At 36.5% G+C, this 21,464-nt stretch overlaps 2 protein-coding genes across 2 annotated transcripts in view; one reads left to right on the top strand and one right to left on the bottom strand.

The window, feature by feature from the left end:
- Positions 1-9,224, top strand: part of xpr1b (xenotropic and polytropic retrovirus receptor 1b) — a 30,796-nt gene extending 21,572 nt beyond the window's left edge. Inside the window, exons 3-15 of the mRNA XM_059502376.1 lie at positions 1,624-1,725; positions 2,632-2,852; positions 3,122-3,271; positions 3,380-3,463; positions 3,555-3,636; positions 3,835-4,031; positions 4,386-4,565; positions 4,689-4,857; positions 4,956-5,150; positions 5,425-5,585; positions 7,216-7,355; positions 7,754-7,975; positions 8,531-9,224. Coding sequence (XP_059358359.1) covers positions 1,624-1,725; positions 2,632-2,852; positions 3,122-3,271; positions 3,380-3,463; positions 3,555-3,636; positions 3,835-4,031; positions 4,386-4,565; positions 4,689-4,857; positions 4,956-5,150; positions 5,425-5,585; positions 7,216-7,355; positions 7,754-7,975; positions 8,531-8,585 — 1,958 coding nt within the window. The 3' untranslated portion in view covers positions 8,586-9,224. The remainder of the gene's footprint in view (positions 1-1,623; positions 1,726-2,631; positions 2,853-3,121; positions 3,272-3,379; positions 3,464-3,554; positions 3,637-3,834; positions 4,032-4,385; positions 4,566-4,688; positions 4,858-4,955; positions 5,151-5,424; positions 5,586-7,215; positions 7,356-7,753; positions 7,976-8,530) is intronic.
- A 2,297-nt stretch (positions 9,225-11,521) lies between these two features.
- On the bottom strand, positions 11,522-19,206 carry LOC132096773 (lipoamide acyltransferase component of branched-chain alpha-keto acid dehydrogenase complex, mitochondrial-like). The gene is made up of 11 exons (XM_059502373.1): positions 18,898-19,206; positions 18,325-18,448; positions 18,151-18,226; positions 16,307-16,488; positions 16,094-16,218; positions 15,765-15,990; positions 15,033-15,199; positions 13,913-13,990; positions 13,609-13,800; positions 13,142-13,213; positions 11,522-11,866 (listed from the first exon to the last, which is right to left on the bottom strand). Exons 1-11 carry the CDS (start codon positions 18,946-18,948, stop codon positions 11,699-11,701), a joined length of 1,461 nt encoding a protein of 486 aa, XP_059358356.1. The 5' UTR covers positions 18,949-19,206; the 3' UTR covers positions 11,522-11,698.
- Between the last annotated feature and the right edge of the window lie 2,258 nt (positions 19,207-21,464).

Below are 21,464 nucleotides of genomic sequence, written 5' to 3'. Positions count from 1 at the left end.
GTGATTTAAGACCAGTCTTGACTCTTGGTTCTCAGACTAAGGATCTCGGAAAGACATGACGCAGAATAATTATACAGGGATTCCTTAAAGTGATACTTCAACCAAAAATCAACATTTTTTGTTGTCATTTACTCGCCCTCATGTCATTCCAAACCTGTACGGCCGTCATTTTTGTGCAGATTGCAAAAAAAGATACACTACTGCTCTAAACTAAAAGTTTTTATTAAGATTTTTATTCAACAAGGACTGATTGTTAGAAAAAAATCTTATTTGAACAAATGCTGCTCTGTTTAGCTTTCTTTTCAACAAAGAATCCTGAAAAAGCATAATTTTCCAAAAAAATAACTGTTTTGAGCATTGGTAAGAAGAAATATTTCCTGAGCACCACATCATCATATTAGAAAGATTTCATCATGTGACACTGAAGAGTAATGACTGCAGAATATTCCGCTTTGCCATGACCGGAAAAACTACTTTTTAACATGTATTAAAATTGAGAACTGTTAAAACGGTTTAATTTTTTGTAATAATTCACAGTATTACTATTTTTACTGCAAATACATAAATGCAAAATAAATGAATGCAGCCTTGTTGAACATAAGACACTTTTTTTTTAAAACTGTTTTCATAGACTGTCTGATCCAGTATTGTATCCACCTCAGCATTCTTCAAACTATCTTCAAAGGTTGTGTAAACGCAAACGTTCCAAATCTTGTTTTCGGAAGCTGCACAAGCATTTGGAACATCAGGGCATCGGTGTACTGTGTAGTTGCCACACTGCATCCAGTGCAGACCTAATCTGATTATAATGGGTTCTTTCATTGCATCACACTGCTCCCATCAGGTGTAGTCACAGTGTAAGGCTAGATTTCAGAACATTTATATGGGTCTTTCCGATTCTGCAGAAATATGTGGAGTTTTATGTGGAGTTCTGCTAGTGCAGATTCTGTGCGGACCTGACAATGATGATTTCTTTGCAATTGAGACCAATGTTTCCTTCTGCAATTAATGCAACAAGATTATCAGATCAATTGATTGTTGATCCAAAAGGTATCCTCAGTTGCCTCAATAGAGTGTGTTCCAGTGTCAACCAGGATGGACTTCATTTTATTCATGCTGTTTTTGACCCTTATTTTAATCAGATTTCACTTGCAAAAAGGTTCATTTGAATCTTTAAAAAAAAAAATTGTAATGACCTTTTCTTGAGATATCCAAACTCCCATCCTAAAGATTTCTTCACATAAATAAACAAGAATAGCATCTTCTGTGGCCAGTGTGTGAATCTGCTACTCTTTAGCCAGTGATTTTTCAGAACAAGAAGTCATATTTACCAGCTCCAGCAAATGAATCTGATGTACTGCTCTGCTTTTTCCTCTTTCCCACAAATATACACACAACTTAAGGTCTTTGAGCTGTTAGAGAGAACAAAGTTTTCTACAAGTCTCTCTTCCTCATTTTCTGTTCAGTATATTGCTCGTCTCATTTTGTGTGTGTTTATTTGTTTGTTTGTGTGCATTTGTTTGTGTGTTGTGTGATATCATTTAGTCAGTATAAAAGCGCGTGCGTTCGTGCATGTGTGTGTGTTTTCTTGAATAACTTTTTCACGTTTGCTTCATCCTTTAGTCACAGATGAGGACACTGTCAAGAGATACTATGCCAAGTTTGAGGAGAAATTCTTCCAAACGTGTGAGAAGGAGCTGGCCAAAATCAACACATTCTATTCAGGTAAGTGTGAACATTATACTTGTTTAATGTGAAGCTTACAGTTTCTGTCTGCTTTAGTATCTAGTGACAGATTACCCATCACACAGAGATTTAACTTTGCGAAAACAGACATTTAAAGCTCCTGAGCCAAAGCCAGGATTGGCATTAAACCAGGACTGCTGTTATTTTTTATATCCCAATAAATAACAACCTTCTTTCTCTTTCTCTCACTCAAACAATTCTCTTACTCTCATTTTGGCCCTTGACCACTTGTTTATTGTCTAACCAATGGCTCAGAGATTATTCATGTTTTTAATAAATTATGATTCTTTTTTTAAAATAAAAAAATAAAATAGGGCTTTGTGGGTTAGCTTGATAACCACACCACCGCAGTGGTACAGCAAAACACTGTACCACTGTCTTTTACAATAATATTTGGACATGAGTAAAGCACAAGGCTTTGTTTACAAAATAGAAAAATAGTTATCAGTCAGGTGTTAGATTGTGGCAGTGGAAACATTTGGATTCATGCCAAATGAGAGAGTTGTATGAGCCCATAAATTGGAGTTAAATCAGATGCGGTTATGTGTGCTGGTTACTCCGATTGGTACAGAAAGCTTTGTTGTATAACTTTTTTTCATTCTGTAAATGTCATTCTATGTAACAAGGGATTTGTTGACAAATTAGACATTACTGGTCACTCTGTGTGCAGGAGAAATATTTACTCTTTGTGCAGGTTTCAGTCTTTATAGCTAATCAAATTCAATATTATCACAGTTTGTGCTTGTTAGACAAGGTAACACATGTAAGGTTTATTTATACGGAGCCCTGGACATGACATTACATTCACAATTAGACCAGAAATATGCATTCCATCTTTCCAGCTGCATCACATACTGATGATGTTTCCATTCTCTCGTGACACAGAGAAGCTTGCAGAAGCACAGCGGCGATTCGCCACGCTGCAGAATGAGCTGCAGTCTTCTCTGGACGCGCAGCGAGAGAGCAGTCGAGCCACGGGTCTGCGTCGCCGTCGCGCTGTCTTCCACCTGTCACAGCAGGAGCGCTGTAAACATCGCAATATCAAAGACCTGCAGCTGGCCTTCAGCGAGTTCTACCTCAGCCTCATCCTGCTGCAGAACTACCAGGTCTGAAAGTGTGCAAAACTCTATTAGGCTGTGCTTTACAGTTCTGATTGGATGTTTTAAAAAGTGTTTTAATATTGAAAATTGTCATGACATTTGCTGGTTTGGACATGTGCACATGATAACTTTCCTATTCCCTCATTTGTTGCTTTTTTACTAATTCCCATTTGAGTATGAGATCCAGCTAAAATCAAACAGTTTTTTATTAATTTCCGATTGGCCGTTCTTTGAGATCAAACTTATTTAAAGTGTAAATGCTTTCTCTCTGTCAGAACCTAAACTTCACAGGCTTTCGGAAGATTTTAAAGAAACATGACAAGATTTTTGAGACTGCACGTGGTGCTGATTGGCGTGTGGCCCATGTTGAAGTGGCTCCTTTTTATACCTGTAAGAAGATCACTCAGCTCATCTCTGAAACCGAGGTACCTACACTCAAATGACTCTTACCACTTTAAGTAGAAGAACTGTAACTGTCTGGTCGAACCAGCACAGTGGTTTGTTATTCTGACAGTATTTTCTCAAATCCCCAGACCCTTGTTACCACAGAGTTAGAAGGAGGAGACCGACAGAAAGCCATGAAGAGGCTCCGAGTGCCCCCATTGGGAGCAGCACAAGTAGGACACTCTGTGACTTTTACTAAAATACTTATCATTTATACGGTTTAAAGGACATGAACATCTCACCATCCTGTGCTCTTTGTCTTAGCCTGCACCAGGATGGACCACTTTTAGAGTAGGACTCTACTGTGGTGTCTTTGTTGCTCTAACAGTCACAGTCATCATCACAGGTATATAAGCTCTCATATGCCTTTTCGAAAACTGCTATTCTAATGAAGCTTTTAGTTACTTCATAAGGTCTAATATTTCACCTGTCTCTAAAGTTAATTTACCAAATCAAAGATATAAAACAATGTTAATGTAATCCTGCCATCAGAATCTTTAGGGATTTGGTTATTTTGACAATTATATGTTTTGTACAACTGCAGGTGTGGTGAAACTTGTTAGCAATGGTGAGGATAATGTTTGGCCCCTAGTGAGAATTTATCGAGGTGGTTTCCTGCTCATCGAGTTCCTTTTTTTATTGGGCATCAACACGTATGGATGGAGGCAGGCTGGAGTGAACCATGTCTTAATATTTGAGCTCAACCCCCGCAATAACCTGTCCCACCAGCATCTCTTTGAGGTAATTAGAAATCTGTGACTGAGGTTCTGCACAATAAAATGAATGTCACTTTTTATTTTAAATCCATTAAAAGGTCAATTTCACAACTCCAGGAGATGGTTAAATATAATACTGTTTCTTCATATTTGACTTTATAAATTTACAGATGTCCTTTTTTCTTTTTTTTCTTTTTTACTTTTTTGAAAAAGAACAGCTGTTTGAGTGTTTAAAATAATCACAGATCCCTTTCCCACAGATTTATTTTGACAGCTACTTTATACATTTAGAGATTTAGCAGTGCAGAGTTCCTGTCAAATTTCCTGCTAGTCTAAAAACAATGTAAAATAATCATGTTTTCTCTCTGTTTCTGTGCAGATTGCTGGTTTCCTTGGAGTTCTTTGGTGTGTTAGTATTCTGTCCTGCCTCTTTGCGGAGTACACAATGATCCCTATACAAGCGAACCCTCTAGCTCTTTATGGGTTTTTCTTCTTCTTCCTTATCAACCCTTTTAAAACGTGCTACTACAAATCTCGCTTTTGGCTACTCAAATTACTGGTAAGAGCCAGGAGAATTTCATAACACACAAGCATTTGTGACATTAATATTTCATTTGTATGTCATTAAGTTAGTCATCTCCTCTTTTCCCCTGCTTTATTGTCCACCTTTTTCTTTTCATAGTTTCGAGTGGTCACAGCGCCGTTTCACCGAGTGGGGTTTGCTGATTTCTGGCTGGCTGACCAGCTCAACTCTCTAGTTATGGTTCTGATGGACCTGGAGTACATGATCTGCTTCTACAGCATGGAATTGAATTGGTTCAAATCTGAGGGGGAGCAGTGGATTAAAGCGGGTATGCAGATGCACATTATTGTCTTTGCAGATATAAAATGCTTTTTATGGGGCAGTTATTAATAACAGGTTGATGTTTTTTTGTTTTTTTTAAATCAGGTGAAGGGATATGTGACTCGTATTCATATGGAGTACGAGCTGTAATCCATTGTTTACCTGCCTGGTTCCGGTTTGTGCAGTGCCTGAGACGTTATCGGGACACAAAGCGTGCCTTCCCTCACCTGGCCAATGCTGGCAAATACTCCACTACCTTCTTTGTGGTCATATTTTCTGCGCTCTATAAGACGCATAAAAGTAAGTACATGAGCTGTTACATTCTTTAACTAAACATCAGATGCTTTGAATACTGTTTGAAATTCTTTGTTTAGCCAACATGACATTTTGTTTCCATTCAAAACAAGTCTAAAAGACATTCTTTGTCAGGTAGAATGTGGTTGATGGTGTTGTTTACAAAGTAAAAGCGGACCGCACACCAAACCTTGAGGAACACCATGCATCTATCTTACAGTCCTATGTTTTCAATTATCCCTAATGTTCTGTTATGTCACTTCCTCTCTGTTTTCATTAGCTCTTCAAGAAGGCCAGGTCTTCTTTTACCTGCTAATTGCCTGCAGGATCATTAACTCATGCTACACCTTATTGTGGGACCTGAAGATGGATTGGGGACTTTTTGACCGTAATGCAGGGGAGAACACCCTCCTCAGAGAGGAGATTGTATATCCACTGAAAGTAAGAAACTACACAGTTGGTTTTCTTTTTTTTTTTTTTTTTTAATGTTTTTTAAATGGGGTTCCCACGGGTCCTTGAAATCCTTGAAAGTTTGTGAATCTGAAAAAAAATAAAGGCCCTGGAAAGTCTTTGAAAATAAACATACATTGATGCAGGTCCTTGAAAGTACTTGAATTTATTTTGTGCAAGAAGTTTTCTGGGAAAAAATCCATGTTATTCCCTCTGGTCCACTAATGTGTTATTTCGCAAACAATTTGTGGCCTATGCACACAAGCTTGCTTGATTTACATTAGTTAACGTGCGTTTATGCGTTACATTTAGTGTTTTGCAGGTGAGGTCCTTTGTTGCCATGACGTTAGAGTGACCATATTTCATCTTTTTCCTGGACATGTCCTTTTTTTGGACCTAAAAAAATGCATTTGGCCAGGATGTCTGAATCGCTCAAAGTGTCAGGAATTAGTTTTTTTTTCTTTCTACAGTCGCCAGTGCGTTTTTGTATTAGAGCGCAGCTTAGGTCTGTTTTCTTAATCCCGCTCCCACTGAATTTCTGAACATTATTGCCCGCTCCCGTGATTTTTGTGTCCAATCCCGCCCGCTCCCTGCAAACATTATAATATTGCATCAGGGAGCCGCTATCAATACGCATAGTATTTAAATCTATTTTGAATCAGCCATCTCTCTCTCCTCAACCCGTGATCAGTCAAATCTGACTCCTGCAGCTCGTCCGCATTTTTTACTACTTTTAAACTGTTAATGGGTTGATTTCCCCCCGTGGGTTAAAGGTTTGAAATGTTGCTTAATTACATTTGACTAAAATGCTTGTATTTTGCATTCTGCCCATGATAAAACTGCCAGATGTTAAGTTTTCTGAAGGAGGGCCACTGGTAGGAAACCTTTTAGCTGTGTTTATGATCAATATGCATAACAGTGACTGTAAAATCTGTATTTTAGGTATGGAAACGACATTTTTAGTTTTGATATTTGGGAGATGGTCATTGCACTACTTTGGGCACTACTTTAACCACCAGCTGCCCACACCCACTGTCCTCTTTTTGGAAAACTAAAATATGGTCACCCTACATGGCGTTCATACATGCACAAAACTACTAGGATGGTACCTCTATGTTTCACAGACACACCGTGAAATTAATGTTGAATTGCTTTGCTTGTTAAGATAATGTAAACCCATGAGGCAAGAAAAACTTCTGGTTACATGAGCCTAAGCTCTTTTCAATAAAATCCATGCAAAAGTTAATATCAGATCATTGTAGAATACAGTATAGGATTTATCAAATATTCTTCAGTTTTATGCAAAATAGAAATACAACAAATAGAATATCAGATCTCTGTCATGTGGCAAAAATAAATGAAAAAAAATTTTTTTTTGCAGTAGTTTGACACATGAAAACTGTAACAATGTATCTTACAAGATAACACGATGTAACCTCGCTCTCACTTGAAATGTGTCCCCACATTAAGTCCTTGAATTTGAGGATATTGGACCTGGAAAGTCCTTGAAAGGTCCTTGAATTTGAAGTCAAGCATGGTGTGGGAACGCTGTTTAAAAGAACCGTTCACTTTACGGCATTTACACTGTCATTTTGTTGATTTGTGTACTCTCTTTGAACAGGCTTACTACTACTGTGCCATAATAGAAGATGTGATCTTACGCTTTGCATGGACCATTCCACTTTCTCTTGGGTTTTTGACTCCATTCCCAAACATTTCTGATATTTTAGCAACTGTCCTTGCACCACTGGAGGTCTTCAGGTAAGTACATCAGCATATATCCAAACATTGATTGACCTTTTCTACCAACCACCTGTGGTGAAAAGAATGGTTTTCCCAAACAATTATAATACGTTTGCTCACACTTAAGCCACCCAAGAAGTATGAGTTTGTTAAGCATTAATTTAGCATTACATCACTCACCAGTGAATCCTCTGCTTTGAAATGATGGACAGGATTTCCAGTTCAGCTGTTTTCTATTTTAACATTACAGTAATACTTTATTGACCAGTCAGAAAACATGACTTAATATATTCATCCACTCGGTTTATATTTATCATGCCTCCATCCCCATCAGTGTCTGCTTGAAGTAATTGCATATGAATTTTCAGCAGGAAACTGTAAAGTAACCCATCCTTATAATCTGTTATCTGTTTTAGGCGCTTTGTTTGGAACTTCTTCCGTCTGGAAAACGAGCACCTGAATAACTGTGGTGAGTTCAGAGCTGTGCGGGACATCTCTGTAGCACCTCTGAATGCTGATGACCAGACGCTGCTGGAGCAGATGATGGACCAGGAGGATGGTGTCAGGAACAGGCAGGGAAAGAAGAACTGGAAGAGAAGCTACAGCATGTCCTTGAGAAGACCACTCCTCTCCTCCCAGTACGCTCAGCCTCACACATATAAAATACATAAGAATGAGATTTGTTCAGCAAGATTGATTTAAATTAGTGGTTCTCAATCTTTTGAATTTTTTTTATTAATTATGAATTAATTTTTTTGAAGCAATGAACATTTTCTGTTGTAAAAATTGTAATGGCTAACTTCAGAATGAGCGACAGGGTTGCAGATTAAGCCATAAATAATAGGTGGCAAGCAGTTTCGGACCAAATGGTGGTTTATTGTTATTGATGCAGTAAATGTGTTTTTTGCTTAACTTTAGGGGGGGAATTTTTCTTTCTTAAAACCGCTTTGAAAATGAAGTTGAATTGTTGATAAAATAATCAAATGTTTGTGTGTTGACTTACATGAGTTAAGGTGAAGGTTTTTTATATTTAATTTAACAGATTTAGTAGTTCTCTCTTTATTAAAAATACAAATTTTAATTAAGGGTTGATGTCTTAATTAAAAAGTAACAGGACATCTGTTTGTGGAAAGTACAAATGTCCATATGATATTTCATTGAGTTTGATGAAACTCAACCATTTTTATTTTCAGGTTGAAGGTCCGAGACACCAAAGTCCTGATAGAGGACACCGATGACGACACCTGACCCTTGCGTCCACAGTGGCTTGGGAAATTGTTTTTTACAGGACCATAGAACTAAGTGAGCCTCGACTTCAGAAGCTATCCAATCAATCCATCACAAAGCTGCCTGACTACACACAAACACACACACACACACACACACACACACACACACCTTTCACACCGAGACCTCACTGACTCACACATGCAACAGGAGCAGCCATTTCTTAGTTACTGTACTTTCTATGATTCATTTGTTACTGCCTTGTTAATTTTTGTGAAGATCCAGTTTGTGGAAGAAACAAAAATTGAATCCAATGGACAGTGTACATATATGTCAGTTCACTTACTGCTTGAAGGGACTGCGCTCATATAAACCATGGACAAGTCATCGCAGCAGTCGTGATTAATCAATCGTTTGGATACCTTGTTTTTAAAGACTTTTATGATGAGGGTATGAAGAAATTCATGTAGCAGACATATGGACTGGTTTACCCTCATTCATGAAAATGACAATTAATTTTTTTTTTTTATGTACATTTCATTGTTATTTATGTGAAGGAGAGATGCCTTGAACGTTGCTTTAAAGGAAATCTTTTAAATTTATTAAGGATTTACCTTGGACCTTTACCCAGGACCTCTGCATGCTTTTGACCAACCCTCAGGTGGCTCTGAAGAAAAAATACTGATTTGATCAATATTTGTTGAAATACTTTGCCAGTTGGTTTAAACACAAACCACCAGTGTAGTTACCTGCTCAAAAGTGCCAAATGAGAGTTTCTGCTTATGTTCGTTTCATGTGTCTTAAAGTCAATCCAGGTTGAAGAGGTACTGCATTGTAGTCCCAGAAAGATAGAATTATGCCCTTTGCTTTAAAAGTGTCAGGCTCATGCCTAATATCAGAAGCATTCCTTAAGATCTTCAACTTAGCGGTCATTTTGCTTCCTACAGTCATCCTGAAAGCACATTTTGTTGTATCTTAAAGCTTGTTAAACACACAAATCTTATTCAGCAATCACATTCCACTGAAGTAGCATTCCATGTCTGCGATCTTGTTTTTATGTTTAATTTTCAGCCAGTGTCTTCCAGAGTTTGATTAATTCTTAAGACCACCTGAGGGGTTTCAGAGGTTCTGGGAGAAACAACACCTTTTGTTGAGTTTTTGGCTGACACACGAGCACAATGGGTTTCTGCGTGAATCATTCGTTAAACTTGTTGCATAAGTCATCATTTTCAATTCGGTGTGATAAATTATGTGAGGATGGGTTTCTGAACAATTATTCCCAGGTAGTTTGCATATGATGGTTTCCATTCCAATCAAAATTCTGTATTTGTACCTCTGAAAGCCTAGCGGTCTGTGAATGAGATGGATATGAGACGCGAGGTACTGCACATTCATGCAATACTCAAAAGACTCCCCGGCTACACCTCACATGCTATGTCATGTACTACTGTCCCGAGTAAATGCTTGGACCAAAAAAAAAAAAAAAAACAAGCTTTCTGTTGATGTTTTCTCATGGCATTTGTACTCCTTTTTGACTGGCATTTAAGATTTATATTTTCTAAATCAGAAAAATAGACAAGATTGTCTCATTCAACTTCTTACAGCTTTTGCAGTGCAATATCAAACTTAAAAGTTCTTTGATTTCAGCCGAACGCTCAATACATCAGTTGTGATTCTGAATGGGATAGTTCACCTTCAGAAAATAATCAGCTAATTTCCACACATTTGGGAACATCCCATGAGTAAAAGAAAGATTTACAATTATCAGGTAAACTAATACTTCAAGAAGGCCAGAGGGATCTATTTACCCTAATCACATCTGACTCACTGATTCGGTCTAACCTGACAAAAAGTGTTCTTATACTCAGGAGTAAAATACTTCATATTTTCTACTGAATCAGTGAAATAATTATTGAGAACATCAGCTGCCTACCAATTAATTATCACAAATGTTGTCTTAGTTGTATCCAGCAGTGAGAAGTGTGCATTTGTATCCTGCATGGTCTCATGTCCTCGGCAGCTTCACTCGAGACGCACGATCAACAAAACTCATGATTTCAAACTATGCTGTTATACTATAAATTATACTGCAACCAATGGTTAAACACATAGTAGTTACAGGGATATTTCAACCAAAAATGAAAATTGTCTTTTACTCACCCTCAAGTTGTTGTTTCTTCTGCTGAACACAAAAGATAATAATTTGAAGAAGTCTTGTTAGGTATTCAATGTTAGTATCTAGTACTTAAGACCACCTAATATAAAGTGGGACCAAGATGTCTCTCCACTGAAAGTCTATTCCACGAAAACTTTCAAGCTTCAAAAACTACATGAAGAGATAATAAAACTAATCCATACTTAATCCAAGCCTTCTGAAGAGACATGTTCACTTTGATAAACGGTTTTTATTTAAGCTTTTACATATGAACTTTGATCAAATCTAATAAGCGGAAGCTTAAATTTGCTCAAATATGTTTCATGTAATTGAGCGTCAAGATCTTGCATCTCAAAAGGCTTAAATGAAATCTGTTCATCATATTAACCAATTGAATCCTTCAGTATTTAATGAATTTTACTATGTAAAAAGCAATACAGCTTGCCGTAAAATCTTTATTACCCTCACATTTCAGTAATCTATACACGTGTGGTCCGTTAAATGATGGTCCTTTTTTCACAATGACATCCAGACACATTGACACACGAGTGGTTTTAGATGAAGTGGCTGTCTGTTAGCTCAACAATGGCTTGTGTGAATAAAGTTTCAGAGAAAGTCAGCAGACAATGAGATATCTGTCCAAGAGCCATTTGCTGTCAGCTTCGGTCCTCTATAAACGGCATCAGAAAACCTTAAGGGGATTTCAGACCATGCATGATGCACAGCAAGACAAAAACTTTAAATGCACAGCGCCTGCTCCTTAAAAGCATTTTCAAAAACATAAAACGAGTGTTTTGTGATGTCAAGTTACATTAACAGTGTTTAATCTGAATCAAGGCAACTAGAGAAAGAACTTATAAAGTTGTTTTTCCTCAAAAATGGATGTGAAAGCAGAAGCTTGAGTGTTCACATGACATCGTTTTGCAGCTATGAGTAACCTAAAGACATTCCAGGAAGTAATGGACAGTGAGATCTGATTTCATTTGAGGTCCAGGACCATGGAAGCTGGGTTCTCCAGGTAAGAGCGCCACAGGTTGGAGAAGCGGGACATGGTGGCGCCGTCAATGATGCGATGATCGGCAGACCAGCTGACGTTCATGATGTACGCCTTCACGACCTCGTCACAGGGGTTAAACCTGGGCAGCTCCTGGGATAAAGCAGAGAAAAGACTTTTAGCTTAAAGGTGTGGAATGAGCAACATTTCTGTGAAAATCTGCAGGAAAAAAAGGTTCATTGTTAAATTTATGCATTTAGCAGACGCTTTTATCCAAAGTGACTTACAGTGCATTCAGGCTATCAATTTTTACCTATCGTGTTTCCAGGGAATCGAACCCCCAATCTTGCGCTTAATAGCGCAATGCTCTACCAGTTGAGCTACAGGAACACTTGTTTATGGTCAAGAGTGCAGCGATGTATGAAGCACAGCTCACACAAAAGTCACTTACAAACCAAGCTGTTTGCTGTTGATAAAAACTTTGACAACCACAAGGAGTCCTAATGAAATCCTACTGAAATTTGATAAACAACGGTAAAGAAAAAGGTGATTTAAAAAAAACTCATGAACTGTATTTATGTTGGTTTCATACAGTTCTGGTAAACTTTTACACCATTTCAAGAGATGTGGCAATTTAATGTTTCTAAAATCTCATGTGGTGTAACCACGCAGTAAAAAGTAAATACATATTTTAATAAAACCTTGCATACATGGAAGTGAACATATTGTAGTCAAAAAAAAAAAAAAAGGAGTATTTTAAATGCATTTATCAGAAGTGTTTTTAGGGAGTCATGCTACATGACATTTTACAACCTGAGCTAATCTCGCCTTGTCATAAAAAGATCAAATTATCTGATATTTGAAGAGAGTCCACTCTATGATAACATTTTCTGTTTGTGTGTTCATTTTTGCATGATGGTTGCGTCACATGACTTTAATTTTGTGGGGAAAAAATTATAATATTCAAATGCAAATACAAAGCCATACTATAATTTAAATAAAATAAATAAAAATAATTATTTATAATTATATAATAACATAGATTATGCCAAACTAACCTTTTTTTCATGACATCAGGACAGTTGCATCACCCTGACAGTTTTTTACGAGTTTAACCCCAGTCAAAAAATAATATTAATTATTTAAAAAATATATACTCATAAAGAGTTATGTTAGAATTACAGTATGTATGAGCTCTATTTTAATGTATTTTTTTTTATAAATAAATAGATGGAACAAAAAGTAAGCATTTCACATCCTCTTTAAGATACGGTTAATATGCTGGGCAACATTTAGGCTTCTATGCGTTACTATAATGACAGTCTACACTAAAGAATACATAAAATCAACTTATTTATTGTAGATCCAATAATTCAATATAATCACCTCCTTAAATACAAAGACATTTTTTATTAACAAGCAGCTCACCTGGACCTTTCCCAAAGCTGCGATGGCCACCTCCGGCGGCAGAATCACCGGCTTGGCATACGTCCCTCCAATCTAAACAAAAAAAGACTGTTTTAATTTCCTTATGATGAGAGATCTGATCATCGCTGATAGCAAACAGAAGCTCATTGAAAGCCTGCTGTTGTTTGAGTGCTTCGCTCATAAAAGAAGCTCTTAGACTCTCATATATGACCTTCAAAATTGAGAGCATAATGATCATGAGGCCCTAAACAAGGTGATACAGCATTCCAGACCAAATACAGCATCATTTATGCACCACTAGTGGCGTGAAAAAGAACTGCAATCTGTTCGAGCATCTAATGACGTTATGAAATACAGAGATTTTTCAGAAACCTGTTTGATAACAGTTATTGTTGCAATTCAGTTTGGTGGCACTAGAGCTGTAAAAACTGCACACTTGGTCTAAAACCAGGTGAGTGGAGTCTCACCGAGCCGATGTTGGAGAGTGTGAATGTTCCTCCAGTGAGGTCAGTGGTGCTCAGCTGTCCGGCTGAACCCAGAGCCTGCAGACGGTTGAGCTCCACAGCAATGTCATAAACACTGAGAGCCTGAACACTCTTCACATTGGGCACCAGGAGGCCCTGAGGAGTGTCCATCGCCACGCCGATGTTATGAGACGCCTGACAACAATGAAACTGTTACTCAAGTTGGGCTGTTTAGGACTTTTAAGCAAACTGTGGCCTCAAACTGAAAGGCTGTGATGTTACTGAAGTGTTTTGGGGCTGGTCTTGCCTTGAATGTGATGTTCTGGCAACCTTCATCCACACAGGCATTGAGAACAGGAAACTGCAAGAGTCCGAGTGACGCGGCCTGAACAAAACAGTACAAATACAAGCTAGAATTATAATCTGACATAGGAGTTAAAGGAATAGTTCACCAAAAAAAAAAAAGAAAACAGCTAAACGTAAAAGAAGAAATTTTGAAGAATGTTGGTCACTGGTCCCCGTTAACTCCTATGGCATGTTTGAAAACAACACTATGGAAGTCAATGGGTACCAGAAACTGTTTGGTTGCATTCTTCAAAATATCTTCTTCAATGGAAGAAAGAAACTCCAAACAGATTTGAAACAACTTGAGAGTGACTAAATCATGACAGAATTATTATTTTTGTATTAACATTATTATTTAATATAAATCAAACTGCAGTTGGGTTGTTTTGATTAATTATATTTAAAAAAAAATAATAATTATTATTATTATTATTATTATTATTATTATTAATATATATATATATATATATTATATATATATATATATATATATATATATATATATATATATATATATAGTATTTTTCGGACTATAAGTCGCACCTGAGTATAAGTCGCATCAGTCCAAAAATATGTCATGATGAAGGAAAAAACATATATAAGTCACACTGGACTATAAGTCGCATTTATTTAGAACCAAGAGAAACATTACCGTCTACAGCCGCGAGAGAGCGCTCTATGTCTTCAGTGTAGACTACAGGAGCAATGCGCAGTATAGAGCGCCCTCTCCTGGCTCTAGACGGTAATGTTTTCTCTTGGTTCATTTCTCTCGGTTCATGTCAAATTAATTTTGATAAATAAGTCGCACCTGACTATAAGTCACAGGACCACTTATAGTCCGGAAAATACGGTATATATATATATATATATATATATATATATATATATATATATATATATATATATATATATATATATAGTAGTTTTAGTTTAATCATATTTTAAAATCATTTTATCAATTTATTTTTTATTTAGATTTCCATGTCTGGAAAAGTATTTGATCTGATAGCGTGATGGTCCTTGAATGTTTAATGTGTCTGAACAGAAACAGGTGGCAGTGCTGGAAGGAAACAGGAGAGCACCTTGATGAAGAAAGGCATGTAGCTGAGTTTGACCCCACGAGACTCGGCCAGGGTCTTCAGCTCGGAGCGTAACCGCACTAGCTGCGTCAGGTCCACCTCATCACAGTAACCGAAGTGAGGAATCTTCAGAGCAGCAGACATGGTCTTCACCATGGCCTTCTGGAAACCTGCGTTCATGGCCATATGGAAGAGACAGCCAATCAATGACAAATGTGTCACCATTTAAAAAAAGGGAGATATCTTTTTAAAGCGGAGTTAAATCATGCACCAAGTTCTTAAGGCCCATTCGCCCCAAGAACGATAACTATTAAGTTTTATACAGATACTTTTTGTATTCGTGTTTGTTTCATATGAACTCTGAAAACATCATATGGGGCAACCCAGTAAAAACATTTTCCTCACATCAAATATATGTATCTTTTGCAAAATAGTGTATTAATATATTTTTCAAAGTACTGAAAATCACGAATGCTTACTTCCTAAATATCATTACATTTGTTTGGGAGTCGCACCACACAACATTTAAGAAATAATAGTAGATAATAAAAGAAAACAAATAAAAGACAACTACTTAATAAGATCATCTTTTTTCTAATATCTCCCCACATATAATTTCAATATAAAAAAAGATAAGCAATTAAAAATATGCTAATCACAGAAGAGGTGTTTTATTTATTATTATTATTATTATTATTATATGCATGACCCATGTGCAACAGTTTAAACGCTCACCGTTCAAAGGTTCTGTCCTGTCTTTCCCAGTGAAGACAGGTCTTGGGATCGCCGGAGGAGCCATGATGGGCATCTTTTCTTTGGGTGGGGTATCTGCAGTGGGTGATGGGGTTTTCTGGACTTCATACGGGAGGATAGCTCCTGTCTGCTTGGCTAAGAAACTGATAATGTCCTCTTTCAAAATACGGCCGTCTTTTCCTGTCCCGACCACCTCACTCAGTTTAATCTAGTAGAGGACAGATTTAGAGATCAGAAATGACCAAGAAGATGATAAAGCCACAATGACAGGGTGTTATAGGTGGTTACAGCCTGATGCAAGTCAAAATTACATTGTTCTCCATGGCCAGACGGCGCACCGCTGGTGTCGCCTGGGTTTTTTGGCCCTCGAGTTCCTGATGTGATTGCTCATGGGATATTGCTGGAGTCTCTACCACATCTTCCATTGGGGCGCCCTCTGCAGGACAACAGGACAAACAACTTCACTACACAATGACTGAACTGGAAGGACATTTCAAAGACTATGATCCACAGCAGTGCCTGACCCAGTACTTTGTCCGTTTCGATGTCCACCAGAGGTGAACCAACTTGTGCGATAGCATCTACGTCATAATACAGTTTACGGACGATGCCGTCATAACGGCTCGTGATGGTGACGGATGCTTTGTCGCTCTGGACTTCACAAATGCTGTCAAACTGGGAGACTCGGTCCCCTTCTTTGACATACCTGCATAAAGACAGAGAAGCAAAACAACAGAATACATTTGCTTTGGAATATTTACTCAGTATATTATATGGGTCAGTTGGTAAAATAAACATTTATTACAATTTACTGATTCCTATGCTAACTGACAAAGCCCTTAAATATTTTACACCTGTAATGTTTATTCAGCATGAAATGAAAATTTTCCCTATATAATTTTTTTTTATAAAAGTTATAGCTCTTGATATATAGAACTGTAAACAATTCATCCATATATGTTTATTTTTATGTACCTCTTTTTATATTTAAGCAAAAAGGTCATAACTGGACATTCCAGTAACATAAACTTCTGACATATACAGATGCTTAAACCCAACACTAAAAACTAAAGTTTATCTGTTTTTATTATATTTTAGTTATTTTAAACTAAAAAAAAAGGGACATGTTGTCTTTGTAATTAGCTGAAAGAATTGATTATGGTTTTAGTTAACAGTAATAGACCTGTCACAAAAAATTCACAAATATCTGTTGCTACTTCCATTTCATTTTGACTTTAAAACGGTGCAAAAGTGTCATTATATCATAATATTATGTAATATTTGGTGCTGTCAAATGACTAATTGCATAAAAAATAAAAGTTTTTGTTTACATAATATATGTGTGTATACTGCGCATATTTATTATGTGTATATAAATACAAACACATGCATGTATAGATTTCAAATGTTATTTTTATACAAACCCGATTCCAAAAATGTTGGGACAGTAAAAAAGGAATGGAATAATTTACAAATATTCACAATAGAATATAGATAACATATCAAATGTTGAAAGTGAGACATTTTGAAATGTCATGCCAAATATTGGGTCATTTTGGATTTCATGAGAGCTACACATTCCAAAAAAGTTGGGAGAGGTAGCAATAAGAGGCTGGAAAAGTTAAATGTACATATAAGGAACAGCTGAAGGACCAATTTGCAACTTATTAGGTCAATTGGCAACATGATTGGGTATAAAAAGAGCCTCTCAGAGGATCACCAATTCCCCCAATTCTGCGGCGAAAAATAGTGGAGAATATTTTTAAACTTACACATAATTGCATTCTGTTTTTATTCACAATTTGTACAGTGTCCCAACTTTTTTGGAATCGGGTTTTATATTAAATACATTTATTTATAATATAAATGGTATGTATATATACACATGCATACATTATATACATATACATATACATATACATATATATATATATATATATACATACATATACATATACATATATATATATATACATATACATATACACACATACATATACATATACATATACATATACATATATATATATATACACACACATACATATATATATATATACATATACATACATATATATATATATACATACATATATATATATATACATATACATATACACACATACATATACATATACATATACATATACATATATATACACACATACATATACATACATATATATATATATATATATCTCAATGGGTCATGAAATGGCCTGCTTATCAACATTCTTCGTTTGTGTTCATTAGTAGAAAACAAATTACATAAGGATAAGTAAATTATTATCAAATTTTCAATTCTGGGTGAACTACCCCTTTAAAATCTGTTGCAGCATTTTACAAGACAAATGTGACCTCAGCTTACCATTCTTTTACTGTCACTTCCATTATTCCCTCTCCGATGTCTGAGAGTCTGAACGGCAGCACCTGTCCAGAGGCAACTGGAAGTACAAACAAATGTATAGCACTTACATACACCCAAAAAGATCCGGTTAATAATGTGTTTTACAAGCCAATATTTCATGCTAGCAGCACATACCATGGCTGCATCTGAAGCCTCTCCAGTGGACTGAAGTGAGGGGTGTGGAGTTGCGAAATACAGGGCTCGGTCCAAGAGCCTGGAGCCTGGGACACTGCTGGAGACAATGGGACACAACCCAGGGCTGTGAGGCACACAAACAAGACTATTAACACTTTCTGCTCATGGCAATTACTGCTTTAACAAATACAATAAACCCAGGTTTTAAACCAGAGATCAGTGATATATATACACAAGACACATAAATGTATTTTCTAAATTGCATAGCATTTCATGGCATTCATGGCACTAGGGTTTTAAACCAGAGATCAGTGATATATATATACACAAGACACATAAATGTATTTTCTAAATTGCATAGCATTTCATGGCATTCATGGCACTAGGTCTGTTTTGTTTGAAAAGTGTATGCAGTAAGGTAACTGGCTTTAACAGAGGACTGGACTGAGCACCTCGGCAGTACATTATTATGTTATAAGTTGTGCATGTTCGCTAAAATGATTTGACAAGGTAACTCTGACACTTGTATATGTGATATCCTTTTAAAGAAAGCATCATTGTTTATAAACTCACCAGACGTCTCAGTATTGTCAGAGAACACCGCACTGGTGTCACCGCCGCCATGTTTGCCAGAGACTCTCGCAGAGATGATAAACGCTGGAGATCTCTCGCTTCATACCAACATTCTGGAACCCCGCGATGTGAATAACCACCTCACTGAGCACAAAACAACCGTTTTTAATACAAAACAACCATACTGTAATGCTACAACCACCTATTATTTAACAGAAAATGTTTTCGTGGAGAAGAACTGAAGCATGACTTCCTCTAATCGCGAGCCCGAAGTGATGTCGAGTTGACCATCACTCCTCTTTGAATTCTCTTGTTTGGGTACGCTCTGCTGACGTCATGCTCAGGCCTGCCTTGACCAGCCAATGGACGTTTAGTTCTCTCAAGCACGTAAATATGGTTTGGCTGTCTTAAAATGACTTAAAATTAAAAATGAATTATTTTGTGCTGTCATTACAATGTTAACGACATTAGATTTTCAAGTTTTATTATTATTGTTATTTAAGTACCTTAATTCTTTAAATAAATCTTTAAATGTGTCATTTTGTTGCAGAACGAAAACTTAAAAAGTCAGTAACATGTTTACAGACTCTTGTGACAAAGTACACTTTAGCAAGCATACTTTAAAAGAGAATCCTTCAAAAGCATATGCTGTGCGAACTAACTTGACAATATTATAATGCACATTTTAAAAGTGTACCTGTGTTAACAAACATAGTTAAAAATGTGTACTCTCTTTAAGTACAAGTGGTATTTTAGTTCATTAGTGCTATTTTATTCACAAGTACAGTTTTTTTTAAATATGCTTTTAAGATTTGTAGTACACTACAAGTGCACATTCAGTACAATAATAAAGCTCAAGGGTTAAAATCCATTAAACAAAGGACATTCATGATGGAACACAGTGACTCGGATTTATGGGTTTGTGTCATATTTGAAATAATGAAAAATTAATCATTTTACACCAATTTGAGGTCTCTGTCCCTCAGTTCAGCAATCCTCTGATGCTGAGAGTAGCACAGTGGCCTTGACCCTGAACTTCTTTTCCACAAAACGTTTAAGCTGCTGCTTAACTGGCTGCTTCAAATGAATGGGTTAAGACGACAGTAGATGATGAGGTCTGTCTGACTGTGTGAGATGAAGCACGGGACGGGTTATGAATTATGTTTATGGATATTCACTCATGTGTTGTGTTTGGTCCGGGTGCTTAGAACATTGTTTGACCCATTACTCATTTAATATCACTTCTCTGTATTTCTGCTCAATTGCATTTTGCCTAAAGAACACATAAGTAATTATGTGTAAAGAGTACTAAAATTAAATCATTATTAGACCATCATTGTGTTTATAAGAACTTATGGCACCTATTTCATTTTTTTTTTTTAATATACATTTTGACTAACTTTCTAATTATGCAAATTGTGCTGTTAAAATGCTGATCAAATTATTAATCCACTGGGTTTATCTTGTGATAATAACTAGAAACACTGTCAGCTTATTGCACTTATTAATAATTATATTTTAAATTATTTCATTATTTCAAGAAAAAAAAAGAACACACTAATGGAAACTGATGGAGTTTTATTTTAATATTATTTATGAAATAAAAAATTTTCCTGTTTTTCTGAAAATAGTTTTATATTTTACTTTAAGTATACATTTTTGTAATTGTGTTGTTTTTTTATTTATATTTAGCTTTAATTTATTTTAATACGGTTTTATGTTTAGTAAGAACATTTTTTTATTTAAATATTTCTTACGTTTACAGTTTTGCCATCTAATATTTATATTTTTAATTTACTTCAGCTTTATTTCAATTAACAGAAATAATTTTTAATAGTGTAACTTATTTAACAACAACACTGCCTGAAAATGCATGGTGCAATGGTCAAATACAGTTTAGCAGTCATTATACAGAAACATCTGTGTGATTGCTGTGATTGACAGTCAGAATCAGACATTCCAGTCAGCCATGTCATAATTACAGATGCCATTGTACTTCTCTCTCTGACACGCTGTACATGTCCAAAGCATCTCATATCAAGTGGCACTTAAGATTTCTTGCTGCTTTTTTCATTCCATCCCTGTCCGGTGGGGCAGAGCATTTCTCAAATATCTTCAGTGCTGATAAGCTCTCCTGTAACGCTGTGGGTGACCTCGCCTGTTATTAGAAACCCTGCTCCGTTTGGCCTCTGGCCTCTGAGCATGTCCTCGTCTCAGGTGATACCTCAGCGCTGCCTCACAGCCCTGATGCTTCAATAATCCAGACTGCTGCAGTGCTCAAAATCCCACGCCACTTTACTGTAAATGTAGAGATTGACCCAGAACAATATGAATGTATCACAAACCCAGTCAGAACAAGAATTCAGGAGTAACATTCTCAGCTCTTTGTGAATGTTTGTAACCAGACCCCTCTGCCAGCACCGGAGCCGTTGAGCTGTAACCCGAGGCCGTCACTTGAGCCGCTCTTACCTGTGTTTCGTAGCTCTTTGGCAGCTGGAGCTGCGAGGCGTTCTGGAGAAACGCAGCTTCTTTTTTCAGTTCTGTTACATTCCTCTGGTTTATATGGG

The sequence above is a fragment of the Carassius carassius genome, chromosome 20 (assembly GCF_963082965.1).
Source record: "Carassius carassius chromosome 20, fCarCar2.1, whole genome shotgun sequence".
Taxonomy (NCBI): Eukaryota; Metazoa; Chordata; class Actinopteri; order Cypriniformes; family Cyprinidae; genus Carassius; species Carassius carassius.
This window is presented reverse-complemented; position numbering and strand designations above follow the sequence as displayed.

Coding starts and splice junctions, on each gene's coding strand:
- LOC132096773 (XM_059502373.1), bottom strand. CDS start 18,948: ATGGCGGCGGTGACACCAGTGCGGTGTTCTCTGACAATACTGAGACGT. Junction 18,449..18,897: donor TGACAATACTGAGACGTCTG/GTGAGTTTATAA, acceptor TGTGCCTCACAG/CCCTGGGTTGTGTCCCATTG. Junction 16,489..18,150: donor GAAGTGACAGTAAAAGAATG/GTAAGCTGAGGT, acceptor GTCTTTATGCAG/GTATGTCAAAGAAGGGGACC.